The sequence below is a fragment of the Hippopotamus amphibius genome, chromosome 4, assembly GCF_030028045.1.
Source record: "Hippopotamus amphibius kiboko isolate mHipAmp2 chromosome 4, mHipAmp2.hap2, whole genome shotgun sequence".
Taxonomy (NCBI): Eukaryota; Metazoa; Chordata; class Mammalia; order Artiodactyla; family Hippopotamidae; genus Hippopotamus; species Hippopotamus amphibius.
The window spans coordinates 115,810,461-115,837,268 of record NC_080189.1 but is presented as its reverse complement, the minus strand read 5'-3'; the positions used below and the strand labels follow the sequence as shown (position 1 = coordinate 115,837,268).

The 26,808-nt window shown below is 44.6% G+C and overlaps 1 protein-coding gene across 8 annotated transcripts in view; it reads right to left on the bottom strand.

Annotated features, from left to right (window-relative positions):
• CELF2 (CUGBP Elav-like family member 2) overlaps positions 1 to 26,808 on the bottom strand; it is a 508,100-nt gene that overhangs the window by 60,150 nt on the left and 421,142 nt on the right. For all 8 annotated transcript variants that reach the window (XM_057731022.1, XM_057731023.1, XM_057731026.1 and 5 more), the window contains 3 exons: positions 16,145 to 16,193; positions 9,566 to 9,700; positions 1,095 to 1,174 (listed from right to left, as the gene is read on the bottom strand). In XM_057731022.1, the coding sequence (XP_057587005.1) occupies positions 1,095 to 1,174; positions 9,566 to 9,700; positions 16,145 to 16,193 (264 nt within the window). The remainder of the gene's footprint in view (positions 1 to 1,094; positions 1,175 to 9,565; positions 9,701 to 16,144; positions 16,194 to 26,808) is intronic.

The window sequence follows — 26,808 nt, the reverse complement described above, 5'->3', positions numbered from 1 at the left end:
AAACAAAAACAAATGAACAAAAAAAAGAAAAAAAAAAATTACCCCCCCCCCCCCCCCAAACGTGGAGGCAAAAAAGAAGCTCAAACAATCAATAAAGAACTTCTGGCACATTAAATAAAACTGAAAAAAAATTTTTGTTTTTCAAAAGATGAAAAACGTAACTTCAGGTAACACTACAAAGCCACCTCCAGTCAAGATCACCCGTACACAAAGATACAGTTTACATAATACAGCAGAACATGCACTCCCAAAGGATTCCATCAGACGATACAGAATAACAGCATTTCACTCTTGGAATGCTTTTGTGCAAAATTCTGAGAGGCCATGACCTGAATCACAGACTCCAAGTACAGAGCCATTGTCTACATTTATGGACCCATGCCAGCGTATGTCTCTTCCCCCGAAAGCCACTATCTCTCGTTAGGAGACCACATTTGAGCCTTTGACTTTCTTGGTTATTGTTCGTTTTTTAGTAAGGGGGCAAATCTAATTTTTCGGGGGACTCTCATACGTGAACATTTGCGCTGGTTCAATGATGTGGGAGAAGTCTTAACTTTCTCCAACATTCTTGATGCAAAAACAATCCTGTTTGTCTCCATTAAAGATAACTTGACCCCACATTAAAAAGAAAATAAAAAAGAAATGAAGGAACCCTGTGAGTTACCACAGGGCCAGCTACAATTTGGAATGGGGGCTGTTAATGTTCACCCCATCCCACCCCTGGGGCTGGGGAACGTACTTGATCCTTGAGGTACAGAAGGATGCTCGGTTTAAATTGCATCGTGAACTTTACACGGCAGGACCTGGACCGCTGCAATAAAAGGCTCAAAAAAGAATGTAGAGCAACTGGAAGGTTTTACTAAGTGCATTTCCAGTCATTAGGGGAAAAATTCAAAGAGAGAGGGAGAGGGAGAAAGAGAGAAACAGAAAGAGAGGGGAGAGATTGAGGGAGAAGGAATATGGATGAATGAAAAGAGAGATGGTGAAAGTTTACATCCGTGATTGTCATGTGAACAATCCACACAGGAGAGAACTGCTTTCCATTCCCCACCATTTGCACAAAGAAAACAAAGAAAGGGCAGATGATACAGTACCTCCATGGTCTGAGACTGATGCATGGCTTTGATTGCATTCTGTGCCATTGCCCTTGTAGAAAATGTGACAAACGCACAGCCTGTGGGAAACAAGGGGACAGGGAGCAGGAAAGACAAAAAACAACAAGACAAAAGGTTTGGACGCTTGTTAAACCAACACAGTCTACGAGAACTGCCACAGGACGACACTGTTCTCAGTAGTACATGAAATCAACAACTTCTCTCTTTGGTTTTTATCTCGTGTTGCTTTTTATTTACAGTGCTGACTTGCTAATCTGACCAAAGCAGGACGATTTACTAATGGATTAGTTTATTTATCTTTCAAATGGAGTCCAGGGGAAGGAGGCTGGGTATTCTTTTTTTTTTTTTTTTTAAAGCCACGGGTTTGAAATGCTCAAGACCTAGTTTGCATTTTCTAAAATAAAAAGTTGCAATTTTACATTTTCTCCTTGGCTGACTATCTTGACTTAGAGCATCTACCCATTCTGGCTCTGTATTTCAAATGTGAGCCTCGATTTTTAAGCAGCAAATATTAAAATCCTCACACCCCAGGGCAAATTAGCAAACAGATTCCAACAGCTCAAAATGTCAGCAAATAAATATACCTCATCTCTTCTGGGTAGTTAAAAAATAGATATATGTATAAATATACATTCATGCTATTCAAATGCAAACAAATATACCCAAATCCTGTACAATCTACTTAGTAACTGTTAATGATGAACAAAAACAAATACTTTGTTACTGTGGGAATATTCAACCATGCACATAAAGTCAAATTTAAACATTTGCATTGGATTTCTTATTTGTATCAAATCTTCATGACTTTCGAAAGTTGCGACTTATGGATTCTATCAGAGATTGGACCTCAAGTGTAACATACACAAGACAATGTACATTTCTCTGAATGTCTCCCTTGAGACCCATCCAACTCTCCATGGCTGTTTTTTTCCAGCTGTAAAATAACTAGGACCTATAGTGCCTGTTCCTGCTCCTTGTAGCAGTGTCGGCTACTATGCAGGTCACCGCTCCAACTACATGGCTCACTGCCCTTTCCACTAATAAAAACACTGCCTTCTGAAATTTACATTTCATTCATCGTGCACTCTTGGGCTTCTCAGAGAAAAGGACTGTGAAATTAATGCAGATGCAGGCTCATTTTATAATAATACCACAGCACACTAAAAGCTCAGCTAAAGCAATGCAGACTATTTCACTTATGATCTCTAATGACTTTAAAAGTGCATTGATTTTCAGCTTCTTTAGCCTTGCACAGTTTGAACTTAGGTATCAGAGAATAATTTAGTGTTCCACTCAATTGCCTCAAAACATTATTATTATTACTACTTAAAAGATTTCCAAATGAAGCAGATCTAAACACTGAGGGGCTGCAGCTTGTCATCTCGGAGCGAGTGCACAAAAGTGGAATTCTGGCACCAGTCACGTGAGATGGCTGCCTCTGTGGCCGGGAAGCCAAACAGAACATTCTACATCCAAACAAGCAGCGGATGGCTTGGGGGATGGGAGTCACTGTGGGAGCCATTAAATACGTTCTCTTCGTGTGCTCTGCATGGGTACCTGGCGAGATTATCAAGTCAATACTGTATTAGCACCTTTTAATCAAACAGTAATAAGAGAAAGCAATGTCTGCCCGTCACCCCCAAAGCGCAACAACATCCAGTCATGAAAATAAGTCAATGCATTTTTTTTTCTTTGCATCATGCTGTAATTTTTAATACACAAAAACTCTCTGTACATGGGCGATTCATCTCATTCACCTCTCTGTTAAGTTGTCCTCACTGAAGCCAAAAGTCTAACTCACTAAGAATGCCAAGCTATTTCATATAGTTGTTTCCGACGTTACAGCAGCTGGTGAAGCTGTTTTAACATGCTGCCTGTACCTACACTGGCTGTGGATTTGTCATCAATAGAAGCACTTGGGTGGCCTTCTCTAAGGCAGCTAGGTGATGTGTGTAATACGGTGTGAGACCAACAGCAGGACCTCTGCTGGTCCATACTGAAATACACTCGACTCTAAGATGACAGAGTCCCAAACTGCTCATCCGTTTCAAAGTAATGTCTCTTGAAGATGGTGACTATCACTGATAGTATTAACAGAGGAAATAACACTAAGAGATTTTTCTTTTCCATTTCTTTCTTTTTTTTTTTAATTAAAAAAATTTTTTTGGCCGCGCTGTGTGCCTTGTGGGATCTTAGTTCCCAGGCCAGGGATCGAACCCGTGCTCTCAGCAGTGAAAGCTGGACCGTCAAGGAATTCCCTTCATTTCTTATCTGGAGACTGCGTTAGAGGCACAAGCAAATCATCTAACGGAGGCATATTTGAAACCATGTAAAGCCCGGACTAACTCTGCCTTTAACAGTCCAGAAGATTGTTCCATTCACTTTGTTTGCTCTTATTATCCGAGAGCATGTGCCAAACTGACAGTTTCCAAACGGAGGTTAAGAATGCATAAAACACATGTAAAATGTCGACAAAAATCAATAAGTCACAGTTTATGCATTTACCACAATTTCACAGCAAGCAGAACTTTTGTAAGTAACTTTGGGAGAAAGACCTAGCAATTAACAGGTCTCAAAAGAAAAGTCTTAGCAAGAGAACAATGAAATGATCTCTCTATAAACTCGAACCATTGCCCTTTCCTCCATGAAACCTGCAATTAAAAGCCTGACTGATGCTTCTAATTATACAATCCTCATCCCATCCAAAAAAATGATCTGACAAATCTGATGACTTCTTTAACCTTTTTATTCTATCGGCAGTGGTGCAGTAAGAGAGAACTTGCCTCCTAGGGGGCTCCGTCAAGTTCTGTACTGTGTGCTGTGTTCAGTTACTTAAGGGAGAAAATTACTGTGTCATTTATAAAGTGGGAGCATGTGTTGAAAGATTCACTCTCTCTGCCGCTCTGGATGAAGTTAAGCAACCTCAGAACCAAATGTTTCACGGGCTGGTCGCTTGTTAACCTTTGTAAGCCTTCTCTAAAACAGGAGGTTGTGGTAGTCCTGTGGCTAGATTTTCATTTTCTTTTCAGCACCACTAAAAACACTAGCTTTAGGGTGAGCTTTCAAATCTGTGGCTTTTCACTAAAGTAGGGTCACACGAGGTCCTACGGTCAAAGTGGGCTGCTGGCTTCTTCTACAAGCCAACCAGATGACTTCCCCCGGACAGAAGTGACTTAGGTCCATGTCCCCTGCTCTTTCTAAAAACGAGCCCTACGTACAACAGAGTCCACTGGGTTTTGACAGGACCACTGCTCTGGGCTTGTAGGGTCAGCCCTCAACTGCTCTAGACCGTCCCACGTGCTGGCTTCTGACCAAAATGCAGGGAACTTAGACTGGGGGAAAAATACAGGCACCAAAATAACGAAGCTACTTTTCTTTTGGGGGAGGGGGGGCAGGTAAGACAGCCCATATATCTTAAAGCTTCAAATACATAATAGCCAAAAAAAACCCCAAAATTTCATCTGTAAACGTGTCCAACCTGTAATTTAGCTTGCCACTATTTATTGTCTCCACTTTCAGAGTGTCAGAGATTGCTAACAGAAATGAAAGGGGTTGAATTCCTCTTATTTCAGTGAGGTTGTCTTCTTGCTGTTAAAATAGATAAATGATTGACTGGGAAAAGGTTTCTCAAAGTAATTTCCTCCTACAGACAGGATCTAAGGAAAGCACAGAGTGGATTTTGGAACCCAGCTATTACACCTGTCATTTCTATTGAAAGGGTATCTTAACTCAGGTGTTCTACCTTTTCTCTAGGCTTCAAGAGAATTTTGAGAGAACTAGATGAATTCTTGCTCTGCACCAAAAAAAAAAAAAAAAAAAAAAAGGCGAGAGAAAAAGAAAGACATGAAAAAAGTAGAGGCACTTTTAAAAGCACATACAGTGACGCCAGGGCCTTGTGCTTTTCCGCTGCTTCTTTGAAAGAGGAGCAGCAGCCGCTCTATTTCAACTGAAGGAAGCATAATTCAAAATAACTTGTGTGGTATGTGAAGATTCCAGCCTATGGAAAACTTGTTTATAAATTCCTCTTCAGCTGTAGGAAGATCTCAGTGCAGCCATTTTCCCCTCTCTGTATCTTTTGAGCAATGGCAGGGCTTAAACATATGCTATGAGTATAACATTGGAAACATCAAAACTAATACTCCCATGTGCAACCCCCACGCTGGGTTAGTTTATCTACAATCGGCTTGGAGAGATCAGTCATTCATGGCACCTGAGCTGGAAAGCAGACTGGGACTTCATAGTTGGCAAAAACCTCATCCCTGAGATGAGGCTTTCTGGAAGATTGTATCCAGAGCAGGATGACGAGATGCAGTTAATTAGCCAGGGGGCGTCTGAGGAAGGTTTCCACATATCTGAATGTCTGGGTACCATGTGGGCAGGACTAAAATGTCACGATCATAACTGAGTCCTCTCTGTGTACATGTTTTAAAAGTCAAAAGCCCTATCCCCATGTCCCGATCAGATGTAACAAAAACAAATGAGGATTTAATGGCGAAATCCAGCCTGCTCGCCAACATCCTGAAAATATCGTCAATTCATCTGTCAAGGGTTTTGGCAGGAGAATGCTGGAACCTCATAAACACAGCTGGAATATTCTTCAACAGGCAGAAAGTTACCTTAAATGGCAGTGAAGATTTGACTGCAGTTTATGGGAAAGAAAAATGAAATCAACCCCTTCATTGTCTCTGAGCTACAGATATTCAGTTGCCATGGTGCAGCAAACTCGGCAGCCTGGACCCAAACAGTCCAATCTGACTACAGGATTGTGAGTAAGTGAGAACCTGTGTATTTTAGGAAATCAACATGCTAAGGTGACACTGTCCAGTAAACGCATTGGCTCAGAAGCCTCGAGCTTTGATTCTGAGAGCAAACATCTCATTTCCCTTTCCAGGTGTGGGCTCCTGGTACCCTGCTTGCTTTCTCAATGAAGGCTCACACGGCAGGCCTGAGAGGCGGATCTGCCTTTGCAGAAGGATCTGAATATCATGAGGGGCTTGAAAGCATCTTGAACCAGGTTTTCCAAATTAGAAAAAAAAAAAAAAGGGCAGAATGGGTTACTGCCCCCGAAGGGGAAAAGGCATGTTTAGATGTGGACAGGCAGCATAAAGCGAAGCAGAGTCCTGATGCTTGCTCAGTGGTTTCAACAGGTTTGTCAGGTGCTGTCCATGTACAGGCAGGACAATTTCCCTGGGGGGGAGGGGTCCTGTCTCAAAACATGGCACACAATCTGGGTGTTCCTGAAACTTTTAACACAGTCCTTCTTGCCAATGTATAGATGGTTTTTTTTTTTCCTTTAAGACAAGGATTCTAACTGAAAGTAGAGCAGGGCTTAGTAGGTACAAAGATGTGGGTCCTGGAAGCCCACTACTCTAATTTGGGGCGGAGGTACTGAATCAACAAGCCTGGAGAAACCTCAGCTTAACACCTGCCAGGTAGGAATGTCAACTACTGACGTGGCAGAGAAGAAATGACAGGAAACACCTGCTGGGGACTCAGGGCTATTAACTGCCTCCTCTGTCCTCCCTCCTGTAGCTGAACTGGGAAAAAGCAAAAACAAGACAAGTGAACCACCCAAGGGCACCTCTGCCTCGTCATCATTAAATGGTTTGATTTAAATCCTTTCCTACTGACTAGTTTATACCTTGGTTTAGTATTAGAAGGTACTTTTCAGAGCAGCCAAGCTTTCATTTCACTTCATTTTAATTTACTTTATAAACAGCTGAGCCAGCAACAGGCATGGAGACCAGAAATGCTGAGTACCCCTGATCTGCAGTGCTGCTAATGGGAGACACTTATTAATATTTGTATGAAAACTGCAATTCTTTAATGAAAGCAAAAGAGTAGCATGAAAGAGAATTGTTCTTTCAACAAATACACTGATTCAGGAGCAGTCCCCAGTACCCAAGAGTCCCTGGGTCCTGCTAATTGAAAAATGCACCACTGTCTGTCTTTATATTTCAGAACAAATGAGTATAAATGAGTATTTTCTTTTTTGCCACAGGGAATTCTCATCAGTTTGCCAGAAATTACTTTTCTGTTAAAAAAAAAAAAGGAGGGGGGGGGACAGCGAGGAGGATTCAAGTCTTTACACTGAACCGGCATTTGCATAAAATATTGATGAAAGCACTCCCATGACTTGTTTCAGAAACAGGCTGCTTCTGGTGTCAAGTGCTGGTTCATCAACCAAATGGCAGAAGGAACTGGCCAAGTTCTTCCATCAAGTACAGTGTCTTGACGCTCTTTACTATGAAAGTCTTGACTTTTAAAAATCTTATCTGCAAAAATAGCCAACATGCACTCAAGGATCTCTAGACACCAAAGCTCTTCATCACTGTCCCCACTGGACAGACAGAGAAATTGAAACAGAGAATCCGTTCGTATATCAGCAGAGGGAGAAGTACAGCATTCCTACTTCATAGTCAAGGCCTCTATGAAACCCTATGGATGGTCTGCTTCTACAAAAAGTCTACCACGACAGTAGCTAATCACACCCCATCAGAGACACAGGGCAGATATTTGGTCTGCTGCCATTTTCGAGTGGGCAAACTGAGGACAGAGATGGGAAAACGAATGGACCACGCCCATGATTCATGTCAGGAGAAGTTCTGGGACTGGGCCTCAGGATCGTCGACCTCCAAGACACTATACATTTCACTACGCTTGCCTGTCTGTTCTTTCTCCACGCTACACACCTTGGCAAACACAAAAGGGCAACGATAACACGGAAGTGTGACTGAGAACAGCAATGGGGAGAGAACAGTGGTTCTTATTACTAAATTGGCAGCAGAGAAGGGATTGCAAAAATGTTCTTTTGTCTTTCTTGCCTATTTAATTCCTCCTCTAGCCACACTGCTTTTCCCCCTGGTATTCGCTCTCCTGGTCTGCCTGCCTATTGACCTCTCCTGGATCAGATGATCAGACGGGATAAGCTCTCCTGGTGTGGCTCACGGGGGAACCAGGATGGAAGTCCTGGTATCCTCCTGCTTGCGAGGCTGTACGGGAGTCAGAGGTGGTGTGGGTGCCCAGGACAAGGAACTATTTTGGGTGATACTGGCGAAGGCACAGGTGGTAAGTGACAGATCAGCTCGAGGCCCTGGGTCTGCTGTTTAGGGACCCCACTCCAAAACACTGTGTCCTGCTCAGCTTTTACACTCTCATCTTTCAGTGAGTGTTCAGTGTCATTTCCAGGCCTCCTCTTTTTTTTTTTAAGGAAATACAGGGATCACAAGCTTGAAGTTATTCCTCCTCCTTCTACCTCCGTTTTGGGGCTCTGGAGGTGGAGGTAGGTGGAAAACTTTTGTTCCCTGTGCCTTCAATTCTAGCAGCTGACATCATGAAGCTTTATGCTTAAAACTCAAAAGAACAAATGTTCTTCCTCCCAGGGTGCTGAGTTTAGGTAAGACTAGGGAGATGAGTGAAAACTAGTGCCTTGATACTTAAGGCTGAACCTTTTCTTTCAACATGGGACTCAGGGGGAGGGGAGGCAGTGCAGTCCCAGAACCAGAGATGGGGAACAGAGACACGTTTCTAATTAGCCTTGTGGAACTTCCCTGGAAACTCCATTCATTGAATGAAATCCTCTCTGTGTTGCAAAAACACAGACTTCTTATGAGAATGGACAAATGGGTTTTACATGTACACCTTCCCCTGGGCCTCCCTGGGCTGACTCAGGAAACTAGTCAGACAACTGGGAACACGGTGACAAGCCTTATGAGTGGTTTAAGGAAGGAGGTGTGTGGTGTTGTCAAAGGGAGAAGTAAATGTGGAAAGAGAATGGTCATCTCTAACTACCTGCTCGCAAAAGGACTGGTTTTCATAAATAGCACTCGAAGCCCCAGACTTTGCTTCTATCATGGTGACAAAGGAGAACCTACAATCTTCTCCTGGATTAAGTCATTTCTCTGTCACTTAATGGACTCCCTGTGTTTAGGACTCCAGGAGCTTTGCTCTCTGCCATAAATCCCTAACACCCTGAGAGAGGCCCAGTTACTCTGCGTCTGTATCTGCTCTGCATTACGTAGGGACATGGGCATTTTTTTCTTGGTTGACTTCTCTGTCAAGAGGCCCACACCCTCAACATTTCTCCCAGGCACGGGCAGAAAGCCAGAAGACTAAGACGCAAGCAGCAAATATTCTCTCTTGCCCTCTGTGTCTCTCCCTCATTCCCCCCAAATCTCCTTCAATCTGAGATTGAAAAGGGATGTGTAACGACAGGGCAGCCTGTGGACCTCCCATCAGACAGTGATCACCTGAGCTAATATGCTGGCACTAAGACCTTCGCGACTTGAGAAAAAAAAGGTGATCATCCCAGCTCGGGTTGGATAACTTCATCCTGCAGGACGTATCTCGGGGTGACCTCTGGCTGCATGCAGGGGCTACGTCTACCTTGACTGGGACACAGAGCTCCAATTAGCACGTGAGGGCAGAGACTCTGCAGACGACACACTCACCTCGACTCAGCCCGTCGGGTCCCCGGAGAATCCGGCATTCTTCTATCTGGCCAAATGGAGAAAACATCACCCGGATATCATTCTCATTACATTTCTTCGAAACCATTCCTATGAACAATTTTCTGTCTTCCACGGCTAGGAGACAGAAATAATGAATGAGCCAAGGCCCTTTCACCTTTTTCCTTGTCATCAGTGCTTCATCACCACCTCTGACTGGGTCCCAAGGCTGACTCTTCAGACGCCCAGGCCGCTTTCCTCCTCCACACACGACGTCTCTGCTCTCCCACCCTGCCCTACCTTGGCATCTCAGCTTCTATTCCAACACTGGGAGCTTGTTTACTAATAAAACATCTTCATAGGCCACGAAACACTGTTTTTAAGTCCTTTCCCCTCATTTGGAAACAAACAGTAGTATGTTTACTAAAATAGTAAAGTTCCAAATAACTGCTAAATGCTACTCTTCCATAGAGATATTCTGGGATACAGATTTTAATTTTTTTTCTTTCTTTTTTGGGGTAGATGTTCTTTTAACTTGAGTGACAGAGAAAGGTCGGGAGAGGAAAAACAACGGAAACAGATATAGTGGAAAAGTGTAAGCAAAACTTTTAACAAAGGATTCAATGGAAGAACACATTCTCCTTCCCTGATTTCAAACAGCTTTATCCCCACTGGTCCAGAGGAGAATAGGAGAGGAGAGAGATGCGAATTTCTCCAGAGGGCCGGTAAATGGCCTTCTGGCTGTAGCACTGGCTATGCAGCCCTACCCACACCAGCACACATGGTCTGCACCTTACAATGAAAGATGAAGGCGACTGCGGCCAAGTGAGTGCGTTATTTAAGAATCATGTCAGGGTGGTCCCAATCTCAGGGTGAAACCTGTCACCAAAAAAAGAACAAGGCAGGAACAATACCATTCTGCCCACTTGGAGGTAGGACTCTTGATGAACAGAAATGCATTTTGGGTGTCAGAGCAGCAACGTGCAAATTCTAACCTTGGAAGCTGACAGCGGGTAAAGACTAGGGAAGGAAGGTTTACCTTTGATGACCTGGGAGGTTTTCTCCCTAAACTGACGCGCTTGTGCTCACGATAACTGGGCTACACGCAGCCTCAAAGGCACGATTATTATGGATTTCAAGACAGTGTTTGGAGCCTTTTGTAGGAGAGAGAGAAAAGATCATCCTAGAAGCCCTCAGGGAGAAGTCTTGCTTATTTCCCATGTTTCACTTCAATCCATTTCTTAGAATTAAAAAAAGAAAGAAAGAAAAAAAGAAAGATAGCTGGCTATACCAGCACTTCGGAAAGTCCCAGCTTAAGGGATCACTTTATATCTGTATTATAATCTTGTCATTGCTATTTAACTGGCTTTTATTTCAGTTTCTCTTTCTCCTTCCGTGCACAGTGTCTCATTGTCAGTTAACCGGCAAGAGTGTATTCCAGGCTTGTCAGGGCCAGTTGCGTTGGGTACCTAAGTCCTGGTCTGTGTCTTCCAGGAACCAGGATGGAAGATCTATAACGGAACAGGGACTGCTTTACTGTGAAGCAGCTCCGTCCAGCAGAACTCGGTGGGAAGGGAAAAGTTCGGTCTGTGATGTTCACCTCAGTAGCTAAAGCCGCGTGTGGCCACTGAGCACCTGAAAGGTGGCTAGTGTGATGGAGAAAGTAAATTTTTCACATGGTGTAATTTTAACCAATTTAAAAGCCACATGTGACCCCTATATTGGACAGGGTGGCTCTGAGGGGCTAAGAGCTCCTGGTCGTAGAATCCCAGGCCAGAAGTAACAGACTTGAAAGATGTTTTGTCTGACTCTAAAGAGATGCCTGAGGCCCATCAGGGGAAGGGTCTGGCCAGCGGTCACTCGACAAGGAGGCGGCCTAACCTGGACCAGGATCTGGTACCTCCTCCAGCCCAGGGTTCTGCTCGCTGTACTGTTTCTGGCGAGTCCGGAGGAGGCAGATGAGGCTGGAGGGGAGGGCAGCACTGTGACTGGGAGGCCCTGGTCCTCATTCCAGTGCTGCCATGAATGTGATGGGTGACCCTGGAGGGTGAGCTGACCTCTGTGGACCTCAGTCTTGTCATCCACAGAACAAAGGTTTTTCAACTTGATTCTGTTTCCTCTTCTCTTTCCTCTCTCTCTCTCTCTCTCTCTTAAGTGATGGGGAGAAGGCAGCCCAGTTACACACTCTGGGTGAACGAAGCACTTGGGGGTGGAGCGATGTGGACTTCAGAATCTCTTTCTACCCGGCCTCTCTCTCCACACTGGTGGCGGCTCCAAAGACGACGCAGAGAAACAAGGGCTCCAAAGAGTACAGGCTGAAAACCACAATCTGACAATCCTTGGGAACTGTGAATTGTGCACCAGCGTTGGAGAAAGGCTTCATGTTAGGTGTGGAGTTGAAGCTCTGTGATTTTAACAGTTGGGGCTTGTTTGCTTTAATGGCAAAATGGGAATAACGACAAATATCCAGCTTTCCTGTCCCTTGAGTTTTCCGGATCTTCCAGTGAAAACTTATTCCTAGGATTCCCATTCTAAGGACCACTAAACACTCTGTCACCATAAACATAATTATCTTGAATTCACATAACTTTTTCATCAATGTCTGACGAATTTCCTGGTGGGCTCTTCCTAAGTATTCACAGGCAGCTGAGTATCTCAGCCGTTTTTTTCAATCCCCAAGAATGCCAATCGCTTACATAAACCTACCATATTCACAGTATTCTGCTAAGTGCTTTAGGGGAACTTAAAAAAAAAAAAAAAGGAGAAGAAATGAAAAAACGTCTTTGTCCTCTAAAGAAAAAGTCCGTTTTCCTTCAGGATAACCAATGAATGAATGAGGGGAAATACTTCACATACCAGGTGCTGCCCAGGTGGGGTGGCCGCCATCAATGACAGGAGCAGAACTGAGAGGGGATTCACACCAGCCACCACTGCCAGCTCCCCTTCCGCGGTATACGTGAGAAGGGGTTCATACTAAACATAAGTGGGGACTTTAAGTTCAGGGACTGGAAACTTCATTTTTCAACCCCCCCAATTGTAAGTCTGTGCTAACACCCCGGTATACAATCTGTCAAAGTCACACCTGGATTCGGGGCGGCCTGAATTAATTAACAACTTTTCGACGTGTTAGTGCTAACATATGGCATTTAATTACGGCCTCTGAATCCATGAGTCTCTCTCTACTTTGAATTTCAAAATGATTTCTTCCTGTTCCAGTACATCAGCAAGTGACTGCACGGGAACACCCTGAATCCCTATGTCTACAGGCCTCGCCCTCCCCGGGATGACAACGTCTGCTCATCCTGACTCCTGTGAGTTCGGAACCTGATGCATGGCCACCAGGGGTTTCAGAGGCCTGGAGTAAAGAGATGGGGGGCTTACATGGCATTTCTAGATTCAAGGCTCTAAGGGCCTCTGACAAGCAGTGAGGTTGGAGGTTAAAGCAGGATAGACCTGACATTCTGCCTTCAGAGTCAAAAATAATCTTTAAAGCCAGGAGTGTGACCTCACAGTGAACACTGGCTCCAGCCCCCTGAGATCCCAAGCACAGAACCAAAGGCAACCGCCATGACTTCCTTATCACCTGCTGCTGGACCCACTTCAGATCTAGCAGCTGCCTTTAACTTTCAATCCTGCACCACTGGTTGCTTTTTCTGCATCGCAATGTGGATTAAAAGCTGGAAAACAGGTCCTCTGATGAGGGAGAGAATGAAAAAGAGTGACTACGTGTGCATGAGTGTGGCTGGCCCCTGAAATAATCTGCACCTCCTCAAATGCCCTTCCTGTACTATTCACTCAACCAGGTACAAGGGAAAAATCACCAAAAAAGGTGGCTGCTGTTGAAATCTGGGTATATATCCAGTGTGTTCTTAAAGTCCCTGACATTTTATTTCCTATCCAGAGTAGGATCTTTTTTTTTTTTTTTTTTTGATACCTGGCACAGTAGAAGCACAAGAACCAGAAGTAAGATGCTAGGCATTTGCATAAATGTGCTAGAGGCTGCAGCTGAAATCAGAGCCAACTGGAAGGGCAGGTGCTAGGAAGCCGTGGCAATTTTGGAAGCCTGTGCAACAAAACACTAAAGTGCAGGGCAGATATAAAAGCAAACTAACATTTCTGGGCTCGCCACAGAGGTTCCTTTTCTCAGAATCCCTGGACGAACAAAAGACCTAAAAGAGTGATTACTTTTCTGGAATTCATTTGTTCATCACTAATGAATCTGTGATGAATCTTGCTCAGCAAATAGGAAGTTTGAGAAATCTGAACACACTGATTATGAAGAGAGTAACTGTCTCACTGTGATGAGTCCTTTGTGCCATCCATAAACGTCAGCAAACTCAAAAAAAAAAAAAAAAAAAGTGCAATTAGAGCTCGTTATACTTCTTTCACAACCAGAGGAGCTATTTCGAGCATCTGAGCCAAAGAAATCTTGGTGCTCTCTGAGCTGCAGAAACTATGCTTACCTGTCAAAAATGCCATGTGAAATCAGAAAAGGCTTGCAGCTTTCATCCCTGGCTTTGGGAAATGACACCTTTCTCCTGATTCTTCCAATCAGGTCCAAGGAGAACCCTGAAGTCTGCTGAGGGCTATGCAAGGTGGGGGTCCATGTGAACCTCCGTAAAGAAGAGCTCTTTAAAAGCAGCTTTTGGTCCATTTACACTATTTGGCTTTTTTTTTTTTTTTTTTTTTTTACTGGAAATTCAGAAAATGAAGGTCAATCTGCGAGCAAAGGGACAACTGGCCCAGAAAGAAGGTTTGGGGGTTTTCCTTCATGTGCACAGACCTAAGCTGTGGTATAAAGAGCCCGAGGCTGGAAGGGCTGGCCTCAGCTCTCAGGATGCACCAAATGGCTGCCTCCACTGGCCGCGGCTACGCCGCTAACGTAGCAGAGTGAATGCATCTCCTGGTGGTCAGATGCGCCGGGATAACCTTCACTGATGGAAGTCATCCCACAAATACTAGCTCAATCCCTCCTCTCTCCCAGGAGGAAGAGGACAGATTGTAACATGCACTTCTGGAGCAAACTGGCACGGGGAGACAGCCTTCTGCCTGGACAGACACACTCAGTGCAGGCCCCTAAAGGCCAGGGAAAAATGGGGGTAGTAACATTGACCAAGTGTTTTATAGAAGTGCTTGATCATTTGCAAAGCACTGTCACAAATATCTCCTCTAAGTCTATAAAAAAAAAAAAGCTTGCCTATGAGAGGCAGTTACCATTATTCCTATTTTACGAATGAGGAGATTAAAGTGCAGTCTTAAGGTGACTATTAGATACTGAAACCAGTGACAAGGAATGTGAGTTCCAGGAGGTAAGGGACAGTGTCTTTGTGTCCTTTTCTTCTTCTTGTAAAAGTTCACCACTGCAGCGCCAGCCTCTAGCAACCTGCCTGGCACGTAGTAAGTAATTGATGAATAATTGTCAAATAAAGGAATAAGGTGCCTGGACTAAGATTCCACAACAAAGGAGTGGAGGATTTTAGACCCTCTGACACTCAATGCCACATCTGTGGTAAAGTACTGTAGGAAAAGGGAATCAGACGTGCAGAGAAGCATGTGGTTGGTGAGGAGAAGGCAGGGAAAGCACCAATGTTTACTCTCCAATAGATCCCACCATATGACATGGAATTTCTTTCAAAACTTTCTAGTCTCCAGGGTCAGAAAATAGGATGCACTACAGTTAGCAAAAAAATACATCGTGGAGAGATGCAGAGCCCCAGCACAGTTTACATTTGCAGACGCGCAGATCTCTAAGTGCGTGGCTTCTGCCCTGATGACTAATTAATGAGGAGCAGAACTGCCTGCAGGAAGGAGGCCACGCTGATCATGTCAGTCTTGTGGGACAGGAGGGTGCTGAGGTCCACGGAGGTGGACGATTCCTTTAACATATACTGCAGTCAATCCAAAGAACAAAACAGGGACAGAAGGTTTGTGTAAGTGGAAGCAAAAACTTCAGAGAGAAATGTAGTTACCAACCCTCCGGTGTCTTGGAGAGGCAGGTGTCATTTATCTCACGGACCTCGTCAAATATATATATGTATATATACACACACACACACACATATATATTTTTTGCACTGACTGTTTATTTAATCAGCGGGCTGAATTCTGAATGAATGTGGATGCAAATTTATTGCTACAACCTAGAGAAAAGTGCAATGAGACAGCCTCAAAGCCAGAGGACTAAAGGAAAGGGGGAAAAAAGCCTAACTCCTGATAGGCAATGCCCTTCTCACTCAACTTCTCCGCACGACAGAAGGTCATCCCTCCCCATCAGGTGCCTGTGCTGTTCTTGTAAACAAAAGTCAATGGCCGCATGGTCACCACACAGAGCAAGCCCCAAACAGAGGGACATGGAAAACCGTTTCTTATAGCATCTTCACAGGTTTTTACCCCAGAGATACAGGAGGCAGGAGAGTGAGGTTTGCGTTTCTCCAGAGGTACCCACAGCAGTGGAAGATTGCTAGAGCACATCTCTCTGCCTTTCTGAGAGAAAGAGCAGCAGGCGGCCAGCTCCTCCTGCCCCCACCTTACTCTGTTGCTTAAAGAAACAGACGTGAAAGGAGACAGTTGGTCACCACCTACCGTTAGATTTTTCACTATCTGCAGGTTTCATCTGAATGGGATGATGCATCTAAAAATAGAAAAGTGAGAAAGTAAGGCAGATTCAACAAGTGTTCAACAGTCTCAGAAATCCCATGCTACTCAACACAACTACTGATACAGTTATAAGGGTGTGTAAATAATGAGACCTCTCCCAGCTCATTAAAACGAGCTACATTAAAATGCAAGCACATATGTGACGTTCAGCAACAGGATGCTTTTGAGTCCCAGTACACTGTGGCATGGTATCTTAACATGAGGGCTCTGCAGTCAGGCTCAAGGCCAAAACCTGGTTCTACCATTCAATTCAGTTCCTGCCTGGATCCTACAGGTAATTCTGGTTTGCCGTTCATTACAACTGTGTGATCTCAGGCAAGTGTCTTAACTTCTCTGAGCTTCAGGCTCCTCATGTGTGAGACGGAGGTGATACCTGCATAGTAGGGCCGTGAGAACTACCTGAGAAAAGGCATGTGACATGCTTAATGAATGGGGCATAGAAAAAAATAGCTTTTTTTTTTTTTTGTATTATTACAAATTTAAACGCAGATAATCTGTTTTTCTTTGGGCTGTTCTATGTCTGCTGCCTGGCTGTTTCTTAGAGTTCTGAATAATTTGAAGGTTGACCAGTTGATTGATTTAGGTGCCATTATCCCATTTTTATTAAACACTTAGTATGAAATAATAATTCAGAGGCACCAAAAGTATGGAAGGAAGGAGAGAGGCAGGGAGGAGGGACAGAGGGAGGGAGGGGCTTACGATCACATTCCGTACATACGTAAGAGGAGAAAGCACCCGAGACAAAGTGGTACCAAGACCCTGCATCACGGCAGAACAAGATGCTCTACGGCTCTTTAAACGATGCCAATCACATCACTGTGTGTGATCTGCAGAGTGGACTCCAAGCACAGAAAGCTGCCACCATTTCCAATTAAAATAAATTCCTCTAATGACTTTTATGGGTTCTCTTGCTTCATATTTCATCCTACCCCAAGGAACGTCAGAGCCACAGGGTAGATAAAATCAGTGGCTGTGCAAATGCTTTTATTATAATGGGTCCCATTCTCTCTGAACCTTTAATTTCCCCAGTGGACTTCCCTCACTTGCCGGCCACAGCTCTGGATTTTATCTAATTTAAATGAAAGGGGAATGGTACTTGGCTCTGGCACTGAAATAATGGGAAATGATTATCGGGCGGTCGAGACCACGTGCACCTAATGCCTGCCAGGGTCTTCAAAACACAAGAGGAAGAGGTAAGGGGGAACAGGTATTGGGGGACGAGAGGCTACATAATTCAGAGCTGCTTCATTTATTCTCAGAGGCAAGATGCTCTTGTGCACAGAACATGGGCCAGGAAGTGTGGGGTCTACTTGTATTGCCACTCCACTCACTAATATACTCAATTTGCAGGGAAGAGACTAGCATGAGGATGGAATGCTTAGGGGTCAGTAAGTAGACCTGTCTTTTCAGAAAAGATGCTGTGGGAGCCCAGAGAAGCAGGTACTTCATTCTTCCTGGTGAGGGGAGGGGAGGGGGGCATTGTGGCAAAGGGCCATCTGCTTTGGGTCCTAAAAGGCTAGATGGACTTGCTGGCAGTGAAAGGGGATAGTCCTTGAAACAAATGGACAATCCCACGCAAAGACATGGTGGTGAGAAAGCGCCCAGTCCTCCTGGAGGGAGTCCACAGTGCACAGCCGAAGGCACGAGAAGCAGCTGCCAGCATCCAGGCCTTAGAAGACCCCGCGTGCTAAGGAACTGAAACGTCCTCTAAAAGTCAATGATCAGGACTTCCTAGGTGGCGCAGTGGTTAAGAATTCACCTGCGAACGCAGGGGACACGGGTTCGAGCCCTGCTCTGGGAAGATTCCACATGCCACAGAGCAACTAAGTCCGTGCACCACAACTATTAAGCCTGTGCTCTAGAGCCCGTGCTCCACAACAAGAGAAGCCACTGCAATGAGGAGCCCATGCACCACAATGAAGAGTAGCCCCTGCTTGCAGCAACTACTGAAAGCCCGTGTGCAGTAACGAAGACCCAACGCAGCCAATAAATACATAAAATAAATAAACTAAAAAAAAAGTCAATGATCAGGCATAGAATGTTTCAGTAGCAAAGCAACGAGATCCCATTTGCATCCTCGAAAAGTCATTTTTAGCTGCAGTGTGGAGGATGGATTGTAGAAGAGAGACACAGGAGGCAGGGAGAACAGTTAAGAGGCTCCTGCAAACAGCCCACGTAAACCGGGGAAGGTCTCAACCTCAGAGGTAACTGGCTGGTCGAGGGGATGAGGGGGCGGCAGAACCCCAGGCCTGGACAACTACATGTATAGTGGGATGACTGCCTATTCATTTAACTTCTGTGTCCTATATATAATGTTGTATGCTATATACAACCTCCTAAATAGGGGAAATATGAGAAAGCAGTTTGAGGTGGGGGGAGGTAGAGACTGATGGGCACAGGTCAGGACGTGCTGCATTTGGTATGAAGTTGGAAATGTGGGTCTCGAGCTGTCAGGACGGCTCTGGGAGGTGGAGGAAGCCACAGACATGGCTGAAACTGTACAGAGAAGAAATGCAGAGTGAAGAGAGACAAGGGCCAAGGGCAGAATCGTGGAGAACAGCCAGGAAGAGGAGTGTAAGAGGGACAGAGCGAAGGGCCACTCAGAGAAGCTGGAGCAGAACAGCTGGCTGCACAGGAGCCACACAAGGAGAGTTTCAAGAACAAGGTGGTGGTCAGAGCAAGTGCTGTTAGAGGCTAAGATGAAAATGCCCCAGTATGCTTCTGGGTTTGGCATTGCAATTTTTTTTTTAAAGGGAATTTATCAAAACAGTTTCTGTAGGGTGGCGGAGGCCAGAATGCCAGCTGGTACGCAGCGGGAGAGTAACAGGAAAGGTGAACAACTGTTTCAAGAAGATGAGCTGTCAGAGCTGGGGGGAGACAGGAGATTCGACAGAGGATGAGGGTGGAGAATGGGTGTAGAGTCCCTTCTTTCCAGATAGGAAAGACCTGCAACAGGTCAATGAGCTGAAAAGACTGAGACAAGATGCCCAGGTTAACGGGACAGGAGATAAGAGGTAAGTGTGCTAATGCTACGTGCAGGACACAAAAATGAAAGGAACAGGACTCTTGCCCTCGGGAAGCTGCTGAGCCCACACGGTGGCTGACAGGCACATATATAAAGGAGAAACGGTGGCCACCAGCAGCAGAAAAGCAGCGCAGAGGGAGTGCTGTGCGCGTCCAGATCCATCAGTGACGTGCACGGAGGTCTGGAGGAGGAGATCTGGGAGCTTTAAGGACAGAATCATTCGACTCTAAAGCTGCAAAGGGCCCTGGGAGTCATTTCCTGCAGTACTCTCAATGTACAGGTCTGAAGGGAATAAGTGACTTCACTAAGGACACGCAGCTGGTTCATGACAGAGCTGGGATCAGAGACCTAAGCTCCCTACGCTTAATCCAGTGCTGATTCCCCCAAACCACACCGCTTCCCCCCAAAATGCCCAACACGGGATTTGGACTTAGGAGCCTACGGTGATGAACTGCAGGCTTCACTCACGGCAGGCACCAGACAGACGCTCTCTTGAAGGCACCAGCAATACCCCCTTGGGTGAAAGTCATCTTCCTCTGCCCTCCCATCACGCTTTATGTATGGAGCTTTATGACGGGTATTAAGCGAAAACTTGATTCTGGGTTTTCCTGCTGCTGCTGCTGCGAGAATTAGCTCTGATTCTGACCTAAGACTATCCAGAAGGCTCAGGAATGTAACAGCAGTAGTAATAAAACAGCTTTGGCCACTGTGGGACTTGAACTTGGTTTCTGTCTTTCCTGGGCCCCAAGGGGGAGAAAACTCAACCCCATGGAGATGTGGATTGTAAGACCAAGGTGAATTCCGAATAAGTGGTCACCCTACTCCAGGCATGTTCTGAAAACAATTTAGATAATGTACATAAAGCGCCACGACCTTCTTGGAAAGAGGTGCTCAATCAGGACTGTATTAAGAATGGCTCGTTATCACGAGCAGTTCATTTGAGTTACAAATCCCTGATCAGATACAGGATGTAAATGTCAAGGAAGACAAAAAAAAAAAAAAAAAAGGTTTGGAGGAGACATTCTCATAATGTTGTGTCACTTCCTCGAAGTGTCATGATTCCAAGAACTTTGGGAGATTTGTTGAGTGGAGTAGGGAAGTTACTGTAAAAGAGGGGGTATTCTAGTTTAAAGTCTCAAGTTATAACACAGGGATTCCTTCCCCAAACAGGAAATGATGTTGAAGATTCAAACCAGCAGGATGCTAAAGACAACTCACGTATTCGCTTATTTCTGCTCTGACCAGATGCTCTGCTACAAGACGGGAATAACGAGTGAAAAAGAGCTCTGGTCACAACAGAGCACATAACTTAAGGATGAGACAGACGCACCAGTTGTTTCTCACACACAGCGTGGGAACTCAGAAGAGGCACACCCAACAGAGTCAAAGGAAGGGCAAATTCAGAAGGCATCTCAGCTGAAGCCATGTTCAAGTTCAATCTTGAAGGGACCCTAACGCTAACCAGGACCTGAGCGAAGGGCATTTCAGGGAAGGAACAACACATCTGAAGGAACAGAGTAAGAAAAACTAAGTCACGTTGTTCCAAATGAATGATGATGGGACATTCTAACCAAGAGAGGAAGTACTCGATGTTGCCAGAGATTATTCACCAAACACAAAATAACTGAAGCACGACTAGAACTACAGTGAGGGATACATTCCTTGATCGCAGAAGTTCAAGTACGGAAAAAACAACGCACATCTCAATCCTGAATCAAAACTGCCCTGGACTGGCAGCCAGAGGCCACACCCTTACCGTCTTCCTCAAGCACTTAAGGGGACATCCATGATGTCAAGAACTGAGGCTTGTCAGTACGACAGCAGCAATGGGAGGAAGAGCCCGAGAACTTGGCCATCACTGTTCCAACCGCCTAATGTCCCACCAGATGTGTGGGAACCTCAGGGTCAGGGTGGGGCTGGTTCCCTCCTGTCTATGGCGAGTGAGCACACCCTCTTCAAGAATTCTCCCAAGGAGTCTCCTAAGAGGCATGTTAGTTACACTGAGGCTGCATCTCCATCATCACACAGGATGGGCTGGGTCTGAAAAAACCTTCACTGGTCTGGGGAAACCTCCTACACGGTTGGTGGGAATGCAAACTGGTAACGGCCACTATGGGGAACAGTACGGAGGTTCCTTAAAAAACTGAAAATAGAGCTACCATATGATCCAGCAATCCCACTCCTGGACAGACACCCAGAGAAAACCGTAATTCAAAGAGACACATGCACCCCAATGTTCAATGCAGCACTATGCACAATAGCCAGGACATGGAAGCAACCTAGATGTCCATCAACAGAAGAATGGATAAAGAAGATACAGTACATGCATACAATGGAATATTTCTCAGCCGCAAAAATGCTCAAATTAATGCCATTTGCAGCAACATGGATGGACCTAGAGATTGTCATCCTGAGTGAAGTATGAAGTCAGACAAAGACAAATACCGTATGACAACGCTTACACGCGGAATCTAAAAAAAGGCTACAAATGAACTTATCTACAAAATCGAAACAGAAACACAGTTACTGAGGGAGAAAATAAACTTATGGTTACTGGGGGGTAAGGGAGGGAGGGATAAATTGGGAGATTGGGACTGACACATACACACTATCATATATACAATAGATAACGCATAAGGACCTACTGTAGAGCACAGGGAACTCTACTCAATACTCTGTAATGGCCTATATGGGAAAAGAATCTAAAAAAGAGTGGATAGATGTACAACAGATTCACTTTGCTGTACATCTAAAACTAACACAACATTGTACATCAATTATCTCCTCCCTCGCCAAAAAAAAACAAAACAAAAACATTCACTGGTCTGTATTGTCATGATCTGTCTAGGCGGTCAGAGGAGTTTAGGAATTGTATAACCTATGAACTGAGAGGGTAGCTTCCCTGAGGCCTGGAGAAGCAGCAGCAGTGAGTTTAAGACTTGAGTTCAACTCGGCTGCCCTTGGAGCGAACTCAGACCACAGCAGGGCTCTGGCTGTCTTACGCCAGCTCCCTGCCGCCCTCCCTACCACCACCCCCCCCCCCCCCGCCCCCGCCTCATGGCAGAAGGGCCTGTACCAGGGAGACACCAAAATCAAGTGTTTCGGAAACAGATCGTGGTTCATGGCAATACATTTGACTTAACATAGTTCTTCAAGTTCACGTTCCTATGAAGAAAGCCTTCCAAACCCATTTCCTTGAAGATTTCCTTCTGTATGCATTTCTTTTGCATTTTATTACAGAACAATGACATCCTGCCTCACGTTCCACAGTAAGGTGCTGGGTAACTTTCTGGTTTCTATTTGGCCCTACTTATTTAAAGGCAAATGAAATCTATAAGACAGATAAACAACAAGCATTTACTGTACAGCACGGGGAACTATATTCAATATCTTGCAATAAATTATAATGGAAAGAAATAAAAAAGGAATACAGATACATACATATTATATGTATAACAATCACTGTGCTATACACCTGAAACTAACGTAATATTGTAAATCAACTATACTTCAATTAAACAAACAAAAAGCAAATGAAATCTAATAAAAGGGGGACTTGTAAGAGCTCCCTCCCTCCCTCCTGGGGCCGGGGACTGGAGTCAGGCGGGTTCCTGAGAAATCGGTTATTTACTCTCAGGTACATCCATGTATTCAGCATCGACCACACGCAGGGAAGGGCACTGTGACCGCAGCCCACGGAGCTGCCATTTCTCGGGGGTCTGATGAGGGTCTCAGGACGTGCAGGCCGCTCTGCTCTGATTCGGGCTGGCTTTCACCCCATGCCTCCACTTGTGCGGGAAGCTGACTGTGAGGGTGAGAGGGCGCCAGACTCCAGTACCAAGTCTCTCCCTTTATCCTGACTCCTGATGGTGAGCTGAGTGGCCTCTGGCCCTCCCTCCGCTTCTCCCCCACGTACGCACGGGGCCCCGGAACTGAGTTCCCCTCCTGCTGACAGGACCTGCCAGTCCTCACTCCTGAACACGCTGCCTTTGGATGCGTCGCCCAGGAGCCCAGCTGTGGCTTGTGGAAATGCAGGTGAGCACACGACTGTGGGGCAGAGGCGTCCTCCAAAGCCGTGGGGGTGACGGCACGTGGAAGGGGCTGCAGAGGCCCCGGGAGCAGCTGTCCCTGCCCCCCGTTATGAGTCCTATCACACCCCATGACGGAGACGCGGCCGGGCCACAAGCACCAGTACCCACGAACCCCCTTCTCTCGAGTTCCGTGATCTACCAAGTCAGCGTGATTTCCCCAGATCTCTCCGCCTTAATCCTGGGATGGCTAAGGGGGCGATTCTGAGTTGAAATAGCCAGTGCGGACCCAGGCGGAGGCCAGAGGATAGAAGACCCGGGGGGAAGGCGAGGCGGCCATTTTCTCACCCCCAGGAGAACTCATGTTGAAGCTTGTTTAAGCCCAGCCATCGCCAATGGATGAGTTAACCACCTATACCACGAAACTCAATAAAACAAGCCAGTTTCAACCTGAAATGGGTTTTACAGAGTCACTGTCATGCATCTCATTATTAAACCCATCCTGACCCCTGGAAAGAGCAGCCATGACGGCACACATTATAAGCGTACTGCCCATAAAATATTTAAAGGGAGAAAGAGAGGGGAGGGAAGAAGTGAATGCCTGAAGGTGCCACGCGCCGAATGAGAAAATGAACAGACTCCAGCCAGGACAGACAAACTGGAATTTCTGTTCTGCTCCCCGACAATGCAAATGTGACTCATGCGGAACACACTTCGTATCTTGCTGGAGAGCAGACTGTGAGATGCCAAAGGCACGCATGCTTTCTGAATTTCTCTCAAAAAGTTTTTGTAAATGGGCAAAAATAAATGCCAAAAGAACTGCCACCAACTGGACACGTGCCATCCCCCAAAAGGAAAGTGTGTGTATTGTCAAGGGACCATCTATGACCGTAAGGCGCCCTCGTAACTACAGAGGCTCCGCTCTCTCTCTAGGTAGGAAATTCTGCCCTTTCCATCACTGTTGCATGATGTGCTGTGTAAGGGAGACTCGGAAGAAACAAAGGGAGGTTTAGGAATGTTGACTTATCAGTACTGAATAAGGACTTTTGAATTCCTCTGACTTCTGAAAATGGTGACATATTGCTAACCTTGCAAAAACATCTTTAATAGAGTGACACCTCTGCAAGAATAGACATGACAAAAGTCATGCGTTGGATGGGTCTAAACCAGCTTTTGTCATCAGGACGAAGTTGGAAGCTGAAGCTCACTGCTATACTTGTTAAGTGAAGTGGAGAATTTTGGTGAAAACTGAGGAAATCTTCTCTGTGCTGTCAATTTTCCTGTGCTAAATAAGCATCGCTGTAGGCTCTTTATGCATGCTAACTAATTTAATTCTCACAACAGCCCTGAGATAGATGTGAATGAGGAACTTAAGGGGTGGGAGAGGTGGAGGGAGAGGGAAGGAAGGAGGGAGACAGAGAGAGATTAAAGAGCTTGGCCAAGGCACACAGCAAGTGAGCAGTGGTGCAGGGATTCGAACGTGGGAACGTCTCAGGCTGCAGCATAAAGCCCCAACCACATCTCCATACTGCCCCTGCCCCCGGCACATCCAGACAGCTGTGCTGTGAAATGGTGGCTTCTAAGAACCAGAGCATTACCCAATTTCCTCTACCACACTAGACATAAAGACTATCTCAATCTACAGGGTACTTCCCAGTTAGAAACTGATAAATGAATGTGTGTAGCATACATGTGTACATGTATATGTTTGTATATATTTCACACACACATATGAAATACATATTTTAAAAGCTTATTTAAACTAAAAAACAATTAAAAAAAAAACCAGTTCACCTATTTTTCCCACCCCTCATCCCCTGCCTCTGGAAACCACTTATTATTCTCCGTATCTGTGTGTTTAATTTTATTTTTTAGATTCTACATATAAGGGAGATTACACAGTATCTGTCTGGCTTATTTCACTTAGCATAATATCTTCAGGGTCCATCATGTTGTCCAAAGACAAGATTTCATTTTTTAAATGGCTGAATAATATTTCATTATATGTATGTCATTATATGCACATATATACACACACATGCATATACATATATACACATACATATTTATATATGAAATAATTTCTTTATCTATTCATCCATCCAACACTTAGGTTGCTTCCATGTCTTGGCTATTGTAAATAACGCTGCAATGAACACGCGGGTGTAGGTATCTTTTTCGAGTTAATGTTTTTGTTTCTTTCAGATAAAAACCTACAAGTAGAACTGATGTATCATATGGTAGTTCTATTTTTAATTTTTGAGGAACCTCCATACTGTTTTTCATAGTGGCTGCATCAATTCATATTCCCACCAACAGTGGACAGAGGTTCCCTTCTTGCCACATCCTCACCAACACTTGTTATTTCTTGTCTTTTTGGTAAGAGCCATTCTAACAGGTGTGAGGTGAGAGCTCACTGTGGTTTTGATTTGCAACCCCCTGAAGAATGGTGATGCTGAGCATCTTTTCATGTACCTGTTGGCCATCTGTATGTCTTCTTAGGAAAAATGTCTATTCAGATCTTCTGCCCATTTTTTAATCAGGTTGGGTTTTTTTTTTTTGCTACAGAGTTTATGAGTTCTCTATATATTTTGGATATGAATCCCTTGAATATATGATTTGCAAATATTTTCTTCCATTCAGTAGGTGGCCTTTTTGTTTTGTTGATAGTGTCCTTTGCTGTGCAGAAGTTTTTTAGTGTAATGCAGTCTCACTCATTTACTTTTGCTTTTCTTGCCTTTGCTTTTGGTGTCAGTATCAAAAAAATCATCGTCAAGAGCTATGTCAAGGAGCTTGTCACCTATGTTTTCTTCTAGGAGTTTTATATTTTCAGGCCTTACATTGAAATCTTTAGTCCATTTCATTAATTTCTGTGTATGGTGTAAGACAATGGTCCAGTTTCATTTCTGGCATGTGTCTGTCCAGTTTTCCCAACATCATTTATTTAAGAGACTGTCCTTTCCCATTGAATATTCTTGGCTCCTCTGTCGTAAATTAATTGCCCATGCATGTGTGGGTTTATTTCTGGGCTCTCTATTCTGTTCCATTGATCTATGTGTCTGTTTTCATGCCAATCTCATACTCTTTTGATTACTATAGCTTTGAAATATACTTTGAAATAAGAGGCATGTTGTCTCCAGCTTTGTTCTTTCTGAAGATTGCTTTCCCTATTCAGGGTCTTTTGTGGTTCCATACCAATTTTACAGCTGTTTGTTCTGTTTCTGTGAAATGTATCATTGGAATTTTGATAGGGATTGCACTGAATCTGCAGATTGCCTTGGGTAGTAGGGACACTTTAACAACATGAATTCTTCCAACCCATGAGCACAGAATATCTTTCCATTTATTTGTGTCTTCTTCCATTTCTTTCATTAATGTCCTATAGTTTCCTACATACAGGTCTTTCACTTCCTTGGTTCAATTTATTAATAAGTATTTTATTATTTTTGATGCAACTGTAGGACTGTTTTCTTAATTTCTCTTTCTCATATTTCATTATTAGTGAATAGAAACATAACAGATTTTTGTGTATTGAT